General features: G+C 39.9%; 1 protein-coding gene across 7 annotated transcripts in view; it reads left to right on the top strand.

The window, feature by feature from the left end:
• HERC2 (HECT and RLD domain containing E3 ubiquitin protein ligase 2) overlaps positions 1 to 14,879 on the top strand; it is a 317,707-nt gene that overhangs the window by 221,020 nt on the left and 81,808 nt on the right. For all 7 annotated transcript variants that reach the window (XM_064296194.1, XM_064296197.1, XM_064296198.1 and 4 more), the window contains 7 exons: positions 767 to 857; positions 1,156 to 1,333; positions 1,515 to 1,596; positions 1,681 to 1,852; positions 2,637 to 2,781; positions 3,637 to 3,862; positions 13,581 to 13,752. In XM_064296194.1, the coding sequence (XP_064152264.1) occupies positions 767 to 857; positions 1,156 to 1,333; positions 1,515 to 1,596; positions 1,681 to 1,852; positions 2,637 to 2,781; positions 3,637 to 3,862; positions 13,581 to 13,752 (1,066 nt within the window). The remainder of the gene's footprint in view (positions 1 to 766; positions 858 to 1,155; positions 1,334 to 1,514; positions 1,597 to 1,680; positions 1,853 to 2,636; positions 2,782 to 3,636; positions 3,863 to 13,580; positions 13,753 to 14,879) is intronic.

Raw genomic sequence — 14,879 nt, 5'->3', positions numbered from 1 at the left:
CAAGTTCCAGACATAGGAGGAAAAGACAAGCACAAGACAGGTGTTTTTCCCAGCTCACGCAGCCCCCTCTAAGGAACTGTTTCTGGAAGCCTGACTCTCATTGCCTCTCAGTCACCACCCTCTGTCTGCACGGGAGGCAGGGAAGTGTGGTTTTCAGCTGAGCACACTGTGGCCCTGGTAATATGGCGGCTCTGTTCATAAAGACAAGGGAGGGTAGGTGTTGGGTGGACTGGGAGCCCTGTCTGCCCCAGATGTGTAAAGAGAGGTCATGCCAGTAAAGACTGTAGTTTGCAATCCTGAGGCAGGGAAAGGAATGTACTGGGAGAATGTTTTGTGCTGGGGAAGCACGAGCAGAAAGAGTGATATGGTGCCTTAATTGAAGATGGTGGCATGTCTCAGAAGCTTAATTTGTCCTTGTGTTTTGATAAATGGTCTAGTCACAAATATATTTATTTTTACTTTTTCCATCTGAATTTTGATCTTTTTATATTTAACATAACCAGAATCCCATTAATAATCAGCATTACTTTACTTCTTTGCTAGTAAATTTCTTTCAGGTGTTGAAATTTGTAATTTAATAAAGTTCATTTATTTTACATATTTTTCACCCAGAAATCTTTTCATGATAACTCAAGTCTTGATTCTCTTTACTCGTTTTTCGATGCTTAATCATTGAGTACATAGTGTGTGCCAGGCAAAATAGGTCGTACCCCGTGAACTTTTTGTGACTAGTTTTTGGGAGTTACTACCTGTGTGAATGTTGCAGGTGGTCGGCATGCTACAGCCTTAACCGTTGATGGCAAAGTGTTTTCGTGGGGTGAAGGTGACGATGGAAAACTTGGACACTTCAGCAGAATGTAAGAATATTTTCTTCAGTCTTAACTTGCTGATAAGAAGCTGTTACTGATAACAAGAGTGCATTTTTTAGTTGTTCTTTTGCAGAAAATTAAAATAGGGTAGATTATATAAATGGATCTTTAAAAAATTTTTAATTTCAATGAATATGATTTGGTTTCATGTTCTGTTCTAAGGTTTCATAGTTGGGTTAATCTGTAGATGTTGTTTTGACTAAATTTGAACCAATGTAGATGTCCCCCCCCCCCCCCTTTAAAAAGGATGGTTCATTTTGGAAAGGGTGATTTCCTTTTGTCTTAGGAACTGTGACAAGCCGAGGCTGATCGAGGCCCTGAAAACAAAGCGCATCCGGGACATCGCCTGTGGGAGCTCTCACAGTGCAGCCATCACGTCCAGCGGGGAGTTGTATACCTGGGGCCTTGGAGAGTATGGTCGGTTGGGGCATGGGGATAACACCACACAGTTGAAGCCCAAAATGGTGAGTTTATACGTTTTTGTTGCTTACAAAAACTTTCATCACCTGGTGATTTTAAGAGACGATAAGCATCGAGTCTAGGGAAGCACTTTAAAGACAAGTGCATTATGACTTTCAGTCTGTAGGAAAAATGTCTCCTGCTTTCTCAGCGCCTGTGCTTATTTTTAAATTTGTGATTGAATAGGTGAAAGTTCTTCTTGGTCACAGAGTAATCCAGGTTGCATGTGGGAGTAGAGACGCACAGACTCTGGCTTTGACCGATGAAGGTGAGCGCTGACTGTGATGTGTGCCCATGGTAAACAGTAATGTTATGAAGCACTGGCCTGAAGTATATATATTTTTAAATCTAGGTTTGGTATTCTCCTGGGGTGATGGCGACTTTGGAAAATTGGGCCGGGGAGGAAGTGAAGGCTGTAACATTCCCCAGAACATCGAACGACTGAATGGACAGGGGGTTTGCCAGATTGAGTGTGGCGCTCAGTTTTCCTTGGCTCTTACTAAGTCGGGAGTGGTGTGGACATGGTAGGTAAAATTCCCCGTTATCCCAGATGTGTCTATGGTTGTGGGGGTCCTGATGTGCAGGAAACGTCTGGTTTGCTTGTTGGCCTCAACCTCAGGCCCCCTGCCACTGGATTGTCACGCCTTCATTTCCTTATTCAGCCAGGCATCTTTGGCCTTTTTATATAGATAGTGAGTTGGAATTAGTGACAATATTACAGGAAGACGTTTCCAGTTATATCTGGGTCATTTTGAAAAGAACACTAAAAGAATTTTAGGCCAATTTTCTTTCCTCTTTAGGTGAGGTTTCTTTAGAGAATTTCTTCCACTCTCTTACCAGGTCAGAAGCCTAGTGATAAAATGGGAGGAAAATGAATTTCTGATTTCTTTGATCCTGAGAAAAATCCACGTGTGTATCTTGCGAAAGCTTATTAAAGTTTAAAGGAGTGGACAGCCAAAATTGACCTCGGACAGTATGACAGATACTGATTTTGACTCTCGTAACATAGAGGCAACTTTGGAATTACACCATATATGATTTTTTAGAGGCATTTGAAGTTGTTTGTTGTGCTTTTAATCTCTTTATGGGAATACATACAACAGTAAAAGACATATGAATTATGTTGCTATCAAAATTAAGGAATTAACTTGAATTGATGATACGTGATTGTATAACGATTTCAAGGACCCTGAGTACTGTGTATGATGTTATCATTGAGCTTGCTCTAAAAGCTGTGAACAATTGTTGCTTTGTGTAGCATTCTGAAACTGTAGCATGTTAAAACTCACACTGTTTACCTCCTTGTAGGGGCAAGGGGGATTACTTCAGGCTGGGTCATGGCTCTGATGTCCATGTGCGGAAGCCACAGGTGGTGGAGGGGCTGAGGGGAAAGAAGATCGTGCATGTGGCTGTTGGTGCTCTGCATTGCCTGGCTGTCACTGACGCAGGGCAGGTAAGGTGTGGCTGCCTGTGGCAGCATGGGCTCTTCTATTGGGGATGGTCATTTGTAATGAAATAAGGCAATCTTTGGTGTATGAGGAGCCAGGAGGGTGAGACCGCAGCACCTTGTTCAGTAGTGTCTCTCCTTCCACTTGTCAGCATGGGTGGTAACGTAGTGGGAATACGTTGGTTGACATATGTTGGGAAGTAGTGGAATTTCCCACTGTTTCTAAAGCAGTTGAATCTAAAGTCCACATGGAAACGCAAAATACTGTTTTTGTTGGTAAGGTATGAGCAGTGGCTTACGTTAGAGAATGGATGTTTAGCGGGGAGTTGTACTTGAGAAGTTTTACTCATTCTTCTGCCTAGACAAGCATGACAGACTCATAAATGATATACATTTTTAAATCATTATGACAACAAAATTAACACTAATTTTTTTTTAACAAAGTTAATTTTAAAAAATGAATTATACCTTAAGATTCTGTAATGCCAAGAAGCAAGTTACTGGAAACATAAGCATATTGTTTTTGATAATTTTTCTTTGTAAAATAAAGGAAAAAATTAATTATTGTACTTAGCTGAAGATAGGACCTTCCTTGTTTTCTGTAACAGGACAGAGTAGGTAAATTAACTGCATTGACTTTAAATAAATGCTTGTTTATAATCATGGCAAGCATTTCCATGATTAAATTTTTCTCAGAATTTTAGTACACGGATGCCTTGTTGTAAGGTCGTGAAGTGGTTTTCTCTTTGCTTTTAACAGCCTAATTCTTTCAAGTGCCTGGGTATGTTCTTTAAGCATTTTGAAGTAGAGTTGAAGAAAATGTTCTGGAAGATTGAAAAATTCTAATTTTTTTTGAAACAGGTGTACGCTTGGGGTGACAATGACCATGGACAGCAGGGCAATGGCACAACCACAGTCAATAGAAAGCCCACACTTGTCCAAGGCCTGGAAGGGCAGAAAATTACACGTGTGGCCTGCGGGTCATCCCACAGTGTGGCGTGGACAACCGTTGACGTGGCAACGCCCTCTGTCCACGAGCCAGTTCTCTTCCAAACGGCGAGAGACTCTCTAGGTGCTTCCTATCTAGGTAACACGGATTTGCGTTTTAAGAGATTCTTTTCTACGTGATAACGTTGTAGCTGTTTAATAGCAGATTAGGGATTAGCCCTACGTTCTTTGACATCCCACCGAACTTTGTGTTGCGCTCTGGTGACGTGTGCGTGCTGAATGACAATTTGTAAGACAGTGTGATGCTGACTCTTCTGTTTATGTTAGGTTAAAACGCTGGCAGGGTTGTTGACGTTAGCATGTGGAGAAGGCTCCTCATATAATGACTACCAGTCAGAGGTAGACACTGCAAGGCTTCTTTTCCTTTTTAACATCCTCGTTCAATTCACTGTATGTATTTAGGGTGTACACTTTCATCTCCTTTGACATATGTGCGCTGTGAAAGCGTCACCCTAACTGTAACCCCCCTTCCTTCGTTAACCGCTCCTCCCCAGCCTCCCACAACCAGTCATACGCTTGCTCTCTGTCACTGTCGATCCCTTTGCATTTTCTGGAACTTTATATAAATGGAATCATACAGTATATATTCTTTTTCTGAATCTCACCTTTTTCAGTCAGTATAATCACCTTGAGATTGGTCAGTGTTGCGTGGATCAGCACTTCGTTTTCTTTATTGTTGAACAGAATTTCATTTACGGATGTATAGCCACAGTGTGCACATGCGTTCACTTGTTGATGGATGTTTGGGTTATTTTGGGCTATAAAAACAAAATTGCTGTGAACACTTATGGACAAGTTTTTGTGTGGACATCAGCTTGTATTTCTCTTGGGTGGAAATAGGAGTAGAATAATTGGATGTTTAATTTCTTAAAATACTGATAAAGTGTCTTTCAAAGTGGGAACCACTAGCAGTGGGTGAGAGTTCCGGAGTTCTAAATTCTGGCCAGTATTAGTAGGTCAGTCCTTTTAATTTTAGCCCGTCTGGTGTGTGGTCGTAGTGCCAGTCTGCATTTCCCTGATGACTAGTGGTGCAGATCTGGAAGTGGTTACTGACCTGTGTCAGGAAATTTGGAAGACAGCTGCCTGGCCAACTAACTAAAAGACATCCACATTTGTGCCCATTCCAAAGAAAGACAACTGAAGAAAATAGAGAAATTATTGAACAATATCATTAATATCTCACGCTAGCAAAATTTTGATAAAGATAATTCAAAAACAGACGAAGCTATACATTGAGAGAGAATTGCCCAGAAGCTCAAGCTGGTTCAGAAGAGGACGTTGTATAAGGGATTTCATTGCTGACGTCAGCTGGATCTTGGCTGAAAGCAGAGAATACCAGAAAGATCTTTACCAGTGTTTTATTGACTACATGAAGGTATTTGACTGTGTGGCTCATACCAAACTATAGATAACATTATGAAAAGTGGGAATTCCAGAACACTTAACCATATTCTTACATAGATAACACACGCCTTATATGTTTGTTTGCCAACCGTTCCCTCCCCCAATGAGGTATTTTCGTACGCGTGCTATGCTAAATTTTTTTTTTACAGGCGCGCATTATTTGTGTAAAAATACAGTAATTGTGCTCACGTGGATTCTGTACACAGATCAAGAGGCAGTTGTTGAACCACAACAAGGGGATACGATACTGTCTGGTTTAAAATTGGAAAAGTTGTGCAGCAGGATTGTATTCTTTTACCCCATTTATTCAGTCTACGTGCTAAACAGATAATATGAGGGCTATATGAAGAAGAATGTGGCATCAGGATTGGAGGAAGACTCATTAACAGCCTGAGATAAGTAGATGACACAGCCTTGCTTGCCAAAAGTTAATGTCACTTTGAGGATGGAGGTACGCCTGACCAAGTCTTCATATTTTCAGTCACCTCATAAATGCAAAAGCTGGACAGCGAAAAAGGAAGACCAAAGACGAGTTGGCACATTTAAATTTTGGTATTGGTAGAGGATATTGAATATATCACAGACTACCACAGAACAAACAAATCTGCCTTGGAGAAGGTACAGCCAGAATGTTCATTAGAACCAAGGGTGGTAAGACTTTGTTTTACTTACTTTGGACATTTTGTTAGGGGGGACCAATCACTGGAGAAAGACATACTTGGTGAAGTAGAGGGTCAGTGAAAAAGAGGGAGACCCTGAATGAGATAGACTGACTGACACAGTGGCAGCAACAGTGGGCTCAAACATAGCCACAATTACGAGGATGGCGAAGGACTGGGCAGTGTTTCGTTCTGTTATACAAAAGGTTGCTATGAGCTGGAGCCGACTCCGTGGCACCCAGCTACAACAACGGTGACTAATGATGTCAAGCGTCTTGCTTATTTATCATCTAAATATCTTTATGGGGGGGAGTATTTGTTCACATCTTTGTCCCATTTTTAAAATTAGGTTGTTTTCTTATTGTTTTGAGGGCTCTTTATGTATTCTGGATACAGGTCTTTTTATCAGATATGTGACTGGAAGATACTTTTCCTCTGTGTGGCTTGTCTTTTTGTTCTCTTCACAGGTGCATTTTAAAGAACAAAAGTTTTTAATTTTGATGAAGTCTAAGTTTATCCAGTTTTTCTTTTATGGATTATCCCTCTGGTGTTATATCCAAAAAAATCTTTGACTAACTCAAGATCATAGATTCTCTCCCTGTGTTCTCTCCTAGAAGTTTTATTAAAAAAAAAAAAAAAAACCGTCCTTTATTTAGGCCTGTGCTTGGTCTTTGGTCAAATGGTATGAGGTGTGGATCAGAGTTCCTTTTTTGCATGTGGGTGTCTAGTTGTTTCAGCTGCGTTTGTTAAAAATACTACCCTTTCTCTATTGAATTGCCTTTGCACTGTTGTCAAAAATCAGTTGTCTGTCATGCGTGGATCTATTTCTGGACTCTGAATTCTGTTTTGTTGATTTTGTGTGTATTTTGATGCCAATTCCATACTGCCTTCCGCTTTATAAAAAGCCTTGTCAGGTGGATGGTCCATTAGCTTTGTTCCTCTTTTTTAAAGATGTTTTGGCTGTTCTATGTCATTTGCATTTCCATGTAATTTTTAGAATCAGCTTGTCAATATTTATAAAAAAATCTGTGAGTGATTTTGATCAGGATTGCATTGAATCTAAGAGGTCAATTTGGAGAGAATTCATATCTTAATGATATTGAATCTTTCAACCCATGAACACAGTATTTGTCTCCATTTATTTAGGTCTTTAATTTCAGCAGTATTTTCAAGTTTTCAGTCTACTGGTCTTGCACACCTTTTGTCAGAGTTTAATATTGTTAATACTAAACGGTGTTTTTTAAATTTCAGTTGTTCCTTGTTACTCTGTAAAAACATTCAAGTTGTCCTTTGTTAGAATATGTAAACACAATTGATTTATTTTTAAGGGACTTTTATCTTTATTATAATACAAGTATCTGCGCCCCATGAGGTGACCTTTGGTCTCTAGGTGCCATTGGCTTTTATAAATAACTGAAATGTGATTGTCTGGCTTCACCAGTTAATAGCTGTACAAAACAGGGCAAGTCACCTAACCTCCCTGTCACGGTTTGAATAAGGTGTCCCCAAAATATGTGTCAACTTGGTTAGGCCATGTTTCCTAGTATTGTGTGGTTGTCTTCCATTTTGTGATTCTAATTTTATGCTAAGAGGATTAGGGTGGGATGGTAACACCCTTACTGAGGTCACACCCCTGATCCAATATAAAGGGAGTTGCCCAGTGTGTGTGGCCTGCACCACCTTTTGTGTTACAAGAGATGAAAGGGAAACAAGCAGTGATGAGGGTACCTCATACCACCAAGAAAGCAGTGCCAGGAGCTGAGCTCATTCTTTAGACCCAGGGTTCCTGTGCAGAGAAGCTCCTAGTCCAGGGGAAGATTGACACAAGGATCTCTCTCTAGAGCTGACAAAGAGAGAAAGCCTTCCCCCTGGAGCTGATGCCCTGAATTTGGACTTGTGGCCTACTAGACTGTGAGGAAGTAAATTCTCTTTGTTAAAGCCATTCACTTGTGGTATTTCTGTTATGGCAGCGCTAGATGACTAAGACACTCCCTGTGCTGTTACTTTTCCTGGGGTAGATAAGGTGAAGCTTGACTTTAGTCTCCTCCTTCCCGGTTTTTATTACTCAAATAGCTCCATGTTAGTCGTCTTCTATCTCTTTTCATGCCACATTGTGTGTATAACCTGTACAGATTGGCTTTTTTCATTCAGCAGAAGTGTTTAGAGATTCATCCAAGTTGTATATATCAATGGTTTATTGCTTTTTATTATTGACTAGAATCCCATGATTTAACCATTAATCCATTGAAGGACATATGAGTTATTTTTAGGTTTTGGCTATTACAAATGAACCTGTTGTGAAGATTCACGTACAGGTCTTTGTGTGAACATAAGTTTTTATTTCTCTGGGATAAATGTCGAAGAGTGATTGCTGGATCCAGTTCATGTTTAGTTTGATGAAGAACTGCCAGACCGTTTTCCGGAGCAGCTGCACCACTTTCCGTTCTCACTAGCAGTGTTCGAGAAATCAGGTTTTTCTGTATCCTTGTCAGCATTTGGTGTTATCTCAATTTTTTAATTTAGGCATTCTGATAGGTGTGGTGATATTTCATTGTGGTTTTAATTTCCTCAATAGCTAATTTTAGCCCTGGTGGCACATGGGTTAAGATCTCAGCTGCTAACCAAAAGGTCAGCACTTCAAATCCACCAGAAGTTAATGTCACTTGGAAACCCTATGGGGCAGTTCTACTCTGGCTATAGGGTCACTGAGATTCGGAATCAACTTGATGGCAACAGATTTGGTTTTTGGGTTTTAATGGCTACTTGGAGCCCTGGTGGCTGGGCTGCTAACAGAAAGGTTGGTGTTTTGAACCCACCCAGCAGCTCCATTGGCAGTAAGACCTGGCGATGTGTTTCCATAAAGATTACAACCAATAAAACCCTATGGGCGATAGCTTCACTCTGTCACATGGGGTTGCTGAGTCGAAAATCAACTTGACAACACCTAACAAGAAAAGTGGCTAATTACCTTAAATATCTTTTCATATGCCTATTTACCATTCATATCTACTCTTTGGTAAATTATCTTTTTCATGTCTTTTGCCCACTTTTTAATTTTTTTTTTTTTAACTGTTTAAAGTGTTCTTCATATACTTTATTTAGATACTAGTGCTCTGTTGGCTATGTAGTTTATAAGTATATTCTTCTAGTCTATGACTTGACTTTTCATACTGTTAACAAGGTTGTTAGCCAAGCAAAAGTTTTAAAATTTGATCAAGTCTAATTTGTCATTTTTTTCTTTTAAGGATTGTCCTTTTGTTGTCAAGTCTAAGGAATTTTTGTTTGGTGCCATGTCTTAAAGTTTTTCCTAGAATAATCTTGTTTGTATCTACAGAAATTCTTGCTGGAATTTTGATAGAAATTGCATTAGGTCTGTATGTTAGTTGGAGTAGAATTTACATCTGTACTATGTTGTTTGTCTTCTAGTGCATGAACATGGTATGCTTCTCTTTAGATTTTCATTTATTTCTTTTACTAGCTGTGTTTTGTAGTTTATAGAATACAAATCTTATACATGCTTTGTTAGATTTATACCTGTGTACTTTTTTTTGAGTGATAGTAAATGGTACTGTATTTTTAATTTTGGTTTCTACATGTTCATTGCTAGTATATAGAAATGCAGTTAGTTTTTGGACATTTGTCTTGTATCTTGTGACCTTGCTGAATTCGTTTAGTAGGACTAGAAGTTCTTTTTGTAGATTCCTTGGGATTCTCTGTGTAAACGATTATGTCATCTATAAACTTTGGTAGTTTTATTTCTTTCTTACCAAAGTGCATGCCTTTTATTTCCTTTTCCGGCTTTAATGTACTTTCCATACAGATTGTCCATGATTTAGGCTGTATTTAAATTATGGCAAACCACACCTGCAACCGTCTGTTGTTTTTTTTTTTTTCAACATTTTGTTGTTAGTAATATGTACTGCATACATTGTTGCAACATGTAATTTACTGATGTTATCATTCTCAGATGTTCAATTTTATGATTTACTGTTCCAAGCACTGCCAAGAGATCTAGTTTTCTAAACTAAATCAGGGGCTTCAGTTGCTTGAAAACATGGACCCAAATGCTGATTGCTTTGCTGGAGTCAATAGGCAGATTTGAGAAGCAGTGAGATATTACCATGAAATAAGTGAGGAAAAAAAGAAAAGGCCATACAGACAACTGTCACTGATTTCCTGACTAGAAATGCCATCTCCCCTTCCCCAGGGATGACCCAGATGATCCAGAAACTTCCACAGTAGACAAGATGCCAACATTGTGCAGTTCTTCATCATCAGAGTAAATTTTTATGATATGTGTATTTTTTATGTATGTATGAAAATATATTTTTAAAAAGTTTAAGGTTTTTTTTTGGTTTATGATTGGGGAAGGTGTGCGTCAGGGTTGTAGCCTTTCACCATAGCTCTTCAGTCTGTATGCTGAGAAAATAATCCGAGAAGCTGGACATAAGAGGTGTGCATCGGGGTTGTATTCTTTCACCATACCTATTCAACCTGTATGCTGAGCACATAAACCGAGAAGCTGGGGAACATGAAGAAGAACTGGGCATCAGGATTGGAGGAAGACTCATTAACAACCCGCATTATGCATTAACAACCCGCATTATGCAGATGACACAACCTTGCTTGCTGAAAGTGAAGAGGACTTGAAGCACTTACTAATGAAGATCAAAGACCACAGCATAAAGAAAACCTCAACATAAAGAAAACAAAATCCTCACAACTGGACCAATGAGCAACATCATGATAAACGGAGAAAAGATTGAAGTTGTCAAGGATTTCATTTTACTTGGATCCACAATTAACAGCCATGGAAGCAGCAGTCAAGACATCAAATAACACATTGCATTGGGCAAATCTGCTGCAAAGGACCTCCTCAAACTGTTGAAGAGCAAAGATGTCACCTTGAAGACTAAGGTGTGCCTGACCCAAGCCATGGTATTTTCAGTTGCATCAAATACATGTGAAAGCTGGACAATGAATAAAGAAGACCAAAGAAGAATTGATGCCTTTGAATTGCGGTGCTGGCAAAGAATATTGAATATACTATGGACTGCCAAAGAAGGAACAAATCTGTCTTGGAAGAAGTGCAACCAGAACGCTCCTTAGAAGCAAGGATGGTGAGACGGCGTCTTACATGCTTTGGACATATTGTTAGGAGGGATCGGTCCCTCTAGAAGGACATCATGGCTGGTAAAGTACAGGATCAGTGGAAAAAAGGAAGACCCTCAACGAAGTTGATTGACACAGTGGCTGCAACAGTGGGCCCAAGCATAACAACGATTATGAGGATGGTGCAGGACCGGGCAGTGTTTCGTTGTAGTACCTAGGGTCCCTATGAGTCAGAACCAACTGAATGGTACCTAACAACAACAAATCCAAAAATTAAAATACATCTGTAAGTTTATATGTGATGTTTCTAACCCTCAAAGACAAATAAAGATCACATTTATAAAGATACTAATAATAAAAGGCAATAGTAATGCAAACTAATAAAAAAAAGAAAAAACAAGGTATTCAGTTTACGTCAGAACCAACTTAGGGCAGAGTGGTTGGAATGGAACACTGTCATAAGCTGGGGCTGACCTGTACTGTGTTTAATAAGTGGTGACAGGAGACATCCTTGACTTGTTCAAGATCTTAGAGTAGATGTATTCAGTATTTCACCTTTAAGTGTGATGTTAGCTGTGGGTTTTTGAAGATCTTTGTTATAAAGTGAAAAAGTTAATCTATTTTCCTAATTCTCTGAGAGTTTTTATCACAAATGGGTATTGAATTCTGCCATGCTTTTTCTGCATCTATTAATGTATGTTGCTGTGAATTTTCTGCTTTAGCTTTTTTGAAAATATTGTCTTTATGTTTGTTATGCTCTTGGTTTGTTGTGCCTTTTGGATTTGTGGTTTTACATAGTTTTCATCAAATTTGGAAAACTTTCAGTTATTTCTTGAAGCATTTTTTCCCTATACTCCCCTCTTTCTTCTTCAGGAGCTCACCTCCATATGTATTAGGTCTTTTGAAGCTTCCCCACAGGTCACTGATGCTTTGTCCATTGTTTACATTTTTTTCTCTGAGTTTTATTTTGGATTGTTTCTATTGCTATATCTAAAGATTCACTAATCTCTGTTTTCTAACATGTGGTTAATCCCACCAGTGTATTTTTAATCTCAGACATTGTAGTTCCATCTCTAGAAGTTTGATTTGGGCATTTTTATATACTTCATGTCTCTAGTTCTCCTTTTGAACATACAGAATACAGCTGCAGTAAGTGTTTGAATTTCCCTGTCTGCTGATTCTAACATCTGGGTCAGTTTTCAGCAGTTGATTTTCCTAGTCATTATTTTTATATTTGCATGTGTTTTCCTGATTTTCTGCCTAAGTGGTAATTTTTGGTTGTGAATTTTACTCCATATGTTCCTGGAGAGCTTTTGCATGTCTGTAAATCTTCTTGAGCTTTGTTCTTCAATGCAGTTAAGTTACTCTGAAACAATTTTATCCTTTGGGTCTTGGTTTGAATTTGTTCGGTGGGTCCAGAGCTGCTAGTGGTGTTGTTGTTAGCTGACGTTGAGGTAGTAGGTTCTGACTCACAGCAACCCCCCGTGCAACAGAATGACGCACCGTACGGTCCTGTGCCATCGTCGTGATCATTGGTATCCTGGAGCCCATTGTCGTGGCCACTGTGTGTTTTGAGTGTCTTCCAGCCACTTCTAGCACTGTATCTGTTGGGATGCATAGGGTTTTCGTTGGCTGATTTTAAGGAAGTGTATCACCAGGCTTATCTTCTTACTCTGTCTTGGTCAGGAAGCTCTGCTGAAACCTGTCTACCAAGATAACCTTGCTGGTATTTGAAATACTGGTGGCATAGCTTCCAGCAACATAGCAACATGCAGGCTTCCACAGTATGACAGACTGACAGACGGTGGTGAAGAGCTACAGAAGTCTGGGCTAGTTATTCTCCACCACTGAGGAGAGCCCTTCTGAGTCCTCTACCAGCCCTGTGAATTAGGAAAGTTTCCGCTCTGGCTGCTTCGAACAGGCAGTATTCTGTTCACTGAGTGTTGTTGCCTCTAGTCCTTTCACATATTTCTTCCTTTGGCTTTGGGCAGTTTCCTCTCATGCCCACACTCATTGCCCTCTGTTGAGCCTTTGGTGGGGGTGGGGTGGGAATAGGACTGAGGGCGGGCACCTGCAGACGCCCAGGGCTCTCTCTGGGCAGCATTCTCCTCTGTGACCCTGTCTTGTGGACTCTTGCCACCTTTGTCTCCCTGATTCTCTGCTTTGTCTCCTCCAATCAGAGGGTCTGCTAAGTTCTGCCTGGTTCTCGTCCTCGTACCCAGGCCTGAAAATTCTCTCAGGGCGGTGAGTTGGGGCATGTGTCTGATAAGACTGCTTATGGTATATCATTTTGGATGATTTTTTGTCATGCACTTTAGGGGTAAGAAAATATAGGTAGGTATTGTAGCATTTTTACAGATTGTGTGTCTGTAGTATAAACTGTTAGAAGAATATTTTGTCAAAGTGTCTTCATTTTTCCACAATTAGAGTGAACCGTTGCTGAAAATAGCTTCTTTATAGAAGTATAAATAAGATATTTTTATTCTGAAATGCCATTGCCTAATCCCTACTCTACAAAATCGCAAAATGCAGATCAAAATGTGTTTTGGAACTGAACTGAAAGGTCAGAAACAGGAAAAACTGTGATTTTTAAAATAGAACCAAATTATTTTCCTCTTTTAGGTGTGCCTTCAGATGCTGATTCTCCTGCTGCCAGTAATAAAATCAGTGGTGCAAATAATTCTAAGCCAAACCGCCCTTCTCTCGCCAAGATTCTCTTGTCACTGGATGGAAATCTGGCCAAACAGCAGGCCTTATCTCATGTCCTTACAGCGCTCCAGCTCACGTATGCCAGGTGGGCTGTTTGCCAGTGTCGGAAATCTCGCAATTATGGGAGGTTGGGGTTTTGTAATTTTTTGATGGACTGGGTGTCTTCAGGAATGTGTTATTGTCTTTATATACTGTGAGTTGTAGGTAGTATTCCCTTTGATGGTGAATGATGGTAACTTTTTGCTTTCTTTAATGAGCATCGAAATTACAAGTTAGAATTCTTTTCATTATTCTTTTTGGGGAAATTGAGGAAGAATTAGTTGATAGTAATTATGAGGACGGTGCAGGACCAGGCGGTGCTTCGCTGTGTTGTATGTAGGGTCACTGTGAAGTGACATGAACTTGACGGCACCTAACCGCACAACAACAACAGTCCACAGTAATATTTAAGACCACCTATCATCTTCTTCAGGAAACCCTGGTGGTGTAGTGGTTAAGAACTAGGGCCGCTAACCAAAAAGTCAGCCGTTTGGCTCCACTAGGCGCTCCTTGGAAACTCTATGGGGCAGTTCTACTCTGTGCTGTAGGGTCGCTATGAGCTGGAATTAACTTGACAGCAGCGGGAATGGGATCATCTTGTTCAGTTAAACACTCGATAAGGTAGAGTTTTGATAATACTACGTTTTCCAGTATTTTGCTTCTACTTTCTCATAACCTAAATAAGTTGCTCATCTATTAATGTATCATGGTTACAGACCTGAAAATAGGAATAAACACTTATATATGAACCGTTAAGCAGTCAGGACCCTGCACTTCAGAACAAAACCAGAGTGAATTGTTGAGAGGGCATTTTGTCCTTATTGCCCAGGCGAGGCCCCTTGGTACATCTTATTGCCCAGGCGAGGCCCCTTGGTACATCGCAGGCTTTCAATAAGTAGAAAATTACCTGATGTTGAAGTAGCTGGCCCTCAGGCTGTAACAACAACCCAAGAACTTTTCTTATGGTTATATTCTGTTCTGATTTTTATGTTTGGTAGATTTTCACCAAATAAATAACATCCAAGTAAACATTTAGCTTTTGACCAATAAATACATGCTGATAATGTTCCGTGTTTTTCCAAAACTGTATTTCACCCGAGTTCTGTAAAAGTGAGGCAGTCCTTCAGTAAGAGCTTGTCCTGTCTTCCTAACTCGCATGTTGTATAGCTTGAA

This window comes from Loxodonta africana, chromosome 13, assembly GCF_030014295.1.
Source record: "Loxodonta africana isolate mLoxAfr1 chromosome 13, mLoxAfr1.hap2, whole genome shotgun sequence".
NCBI lineage: Eukaryota > Metazoa > Chordata > Mammalia > Proboscidea > Elephantidae > Loxodonta > Loxodonta africana.
The sequence above is the reverse complement of the archived record's forward strand: the minus strand, read 5'-3'. Positions and strand labels throughout refer to the sequence as shown.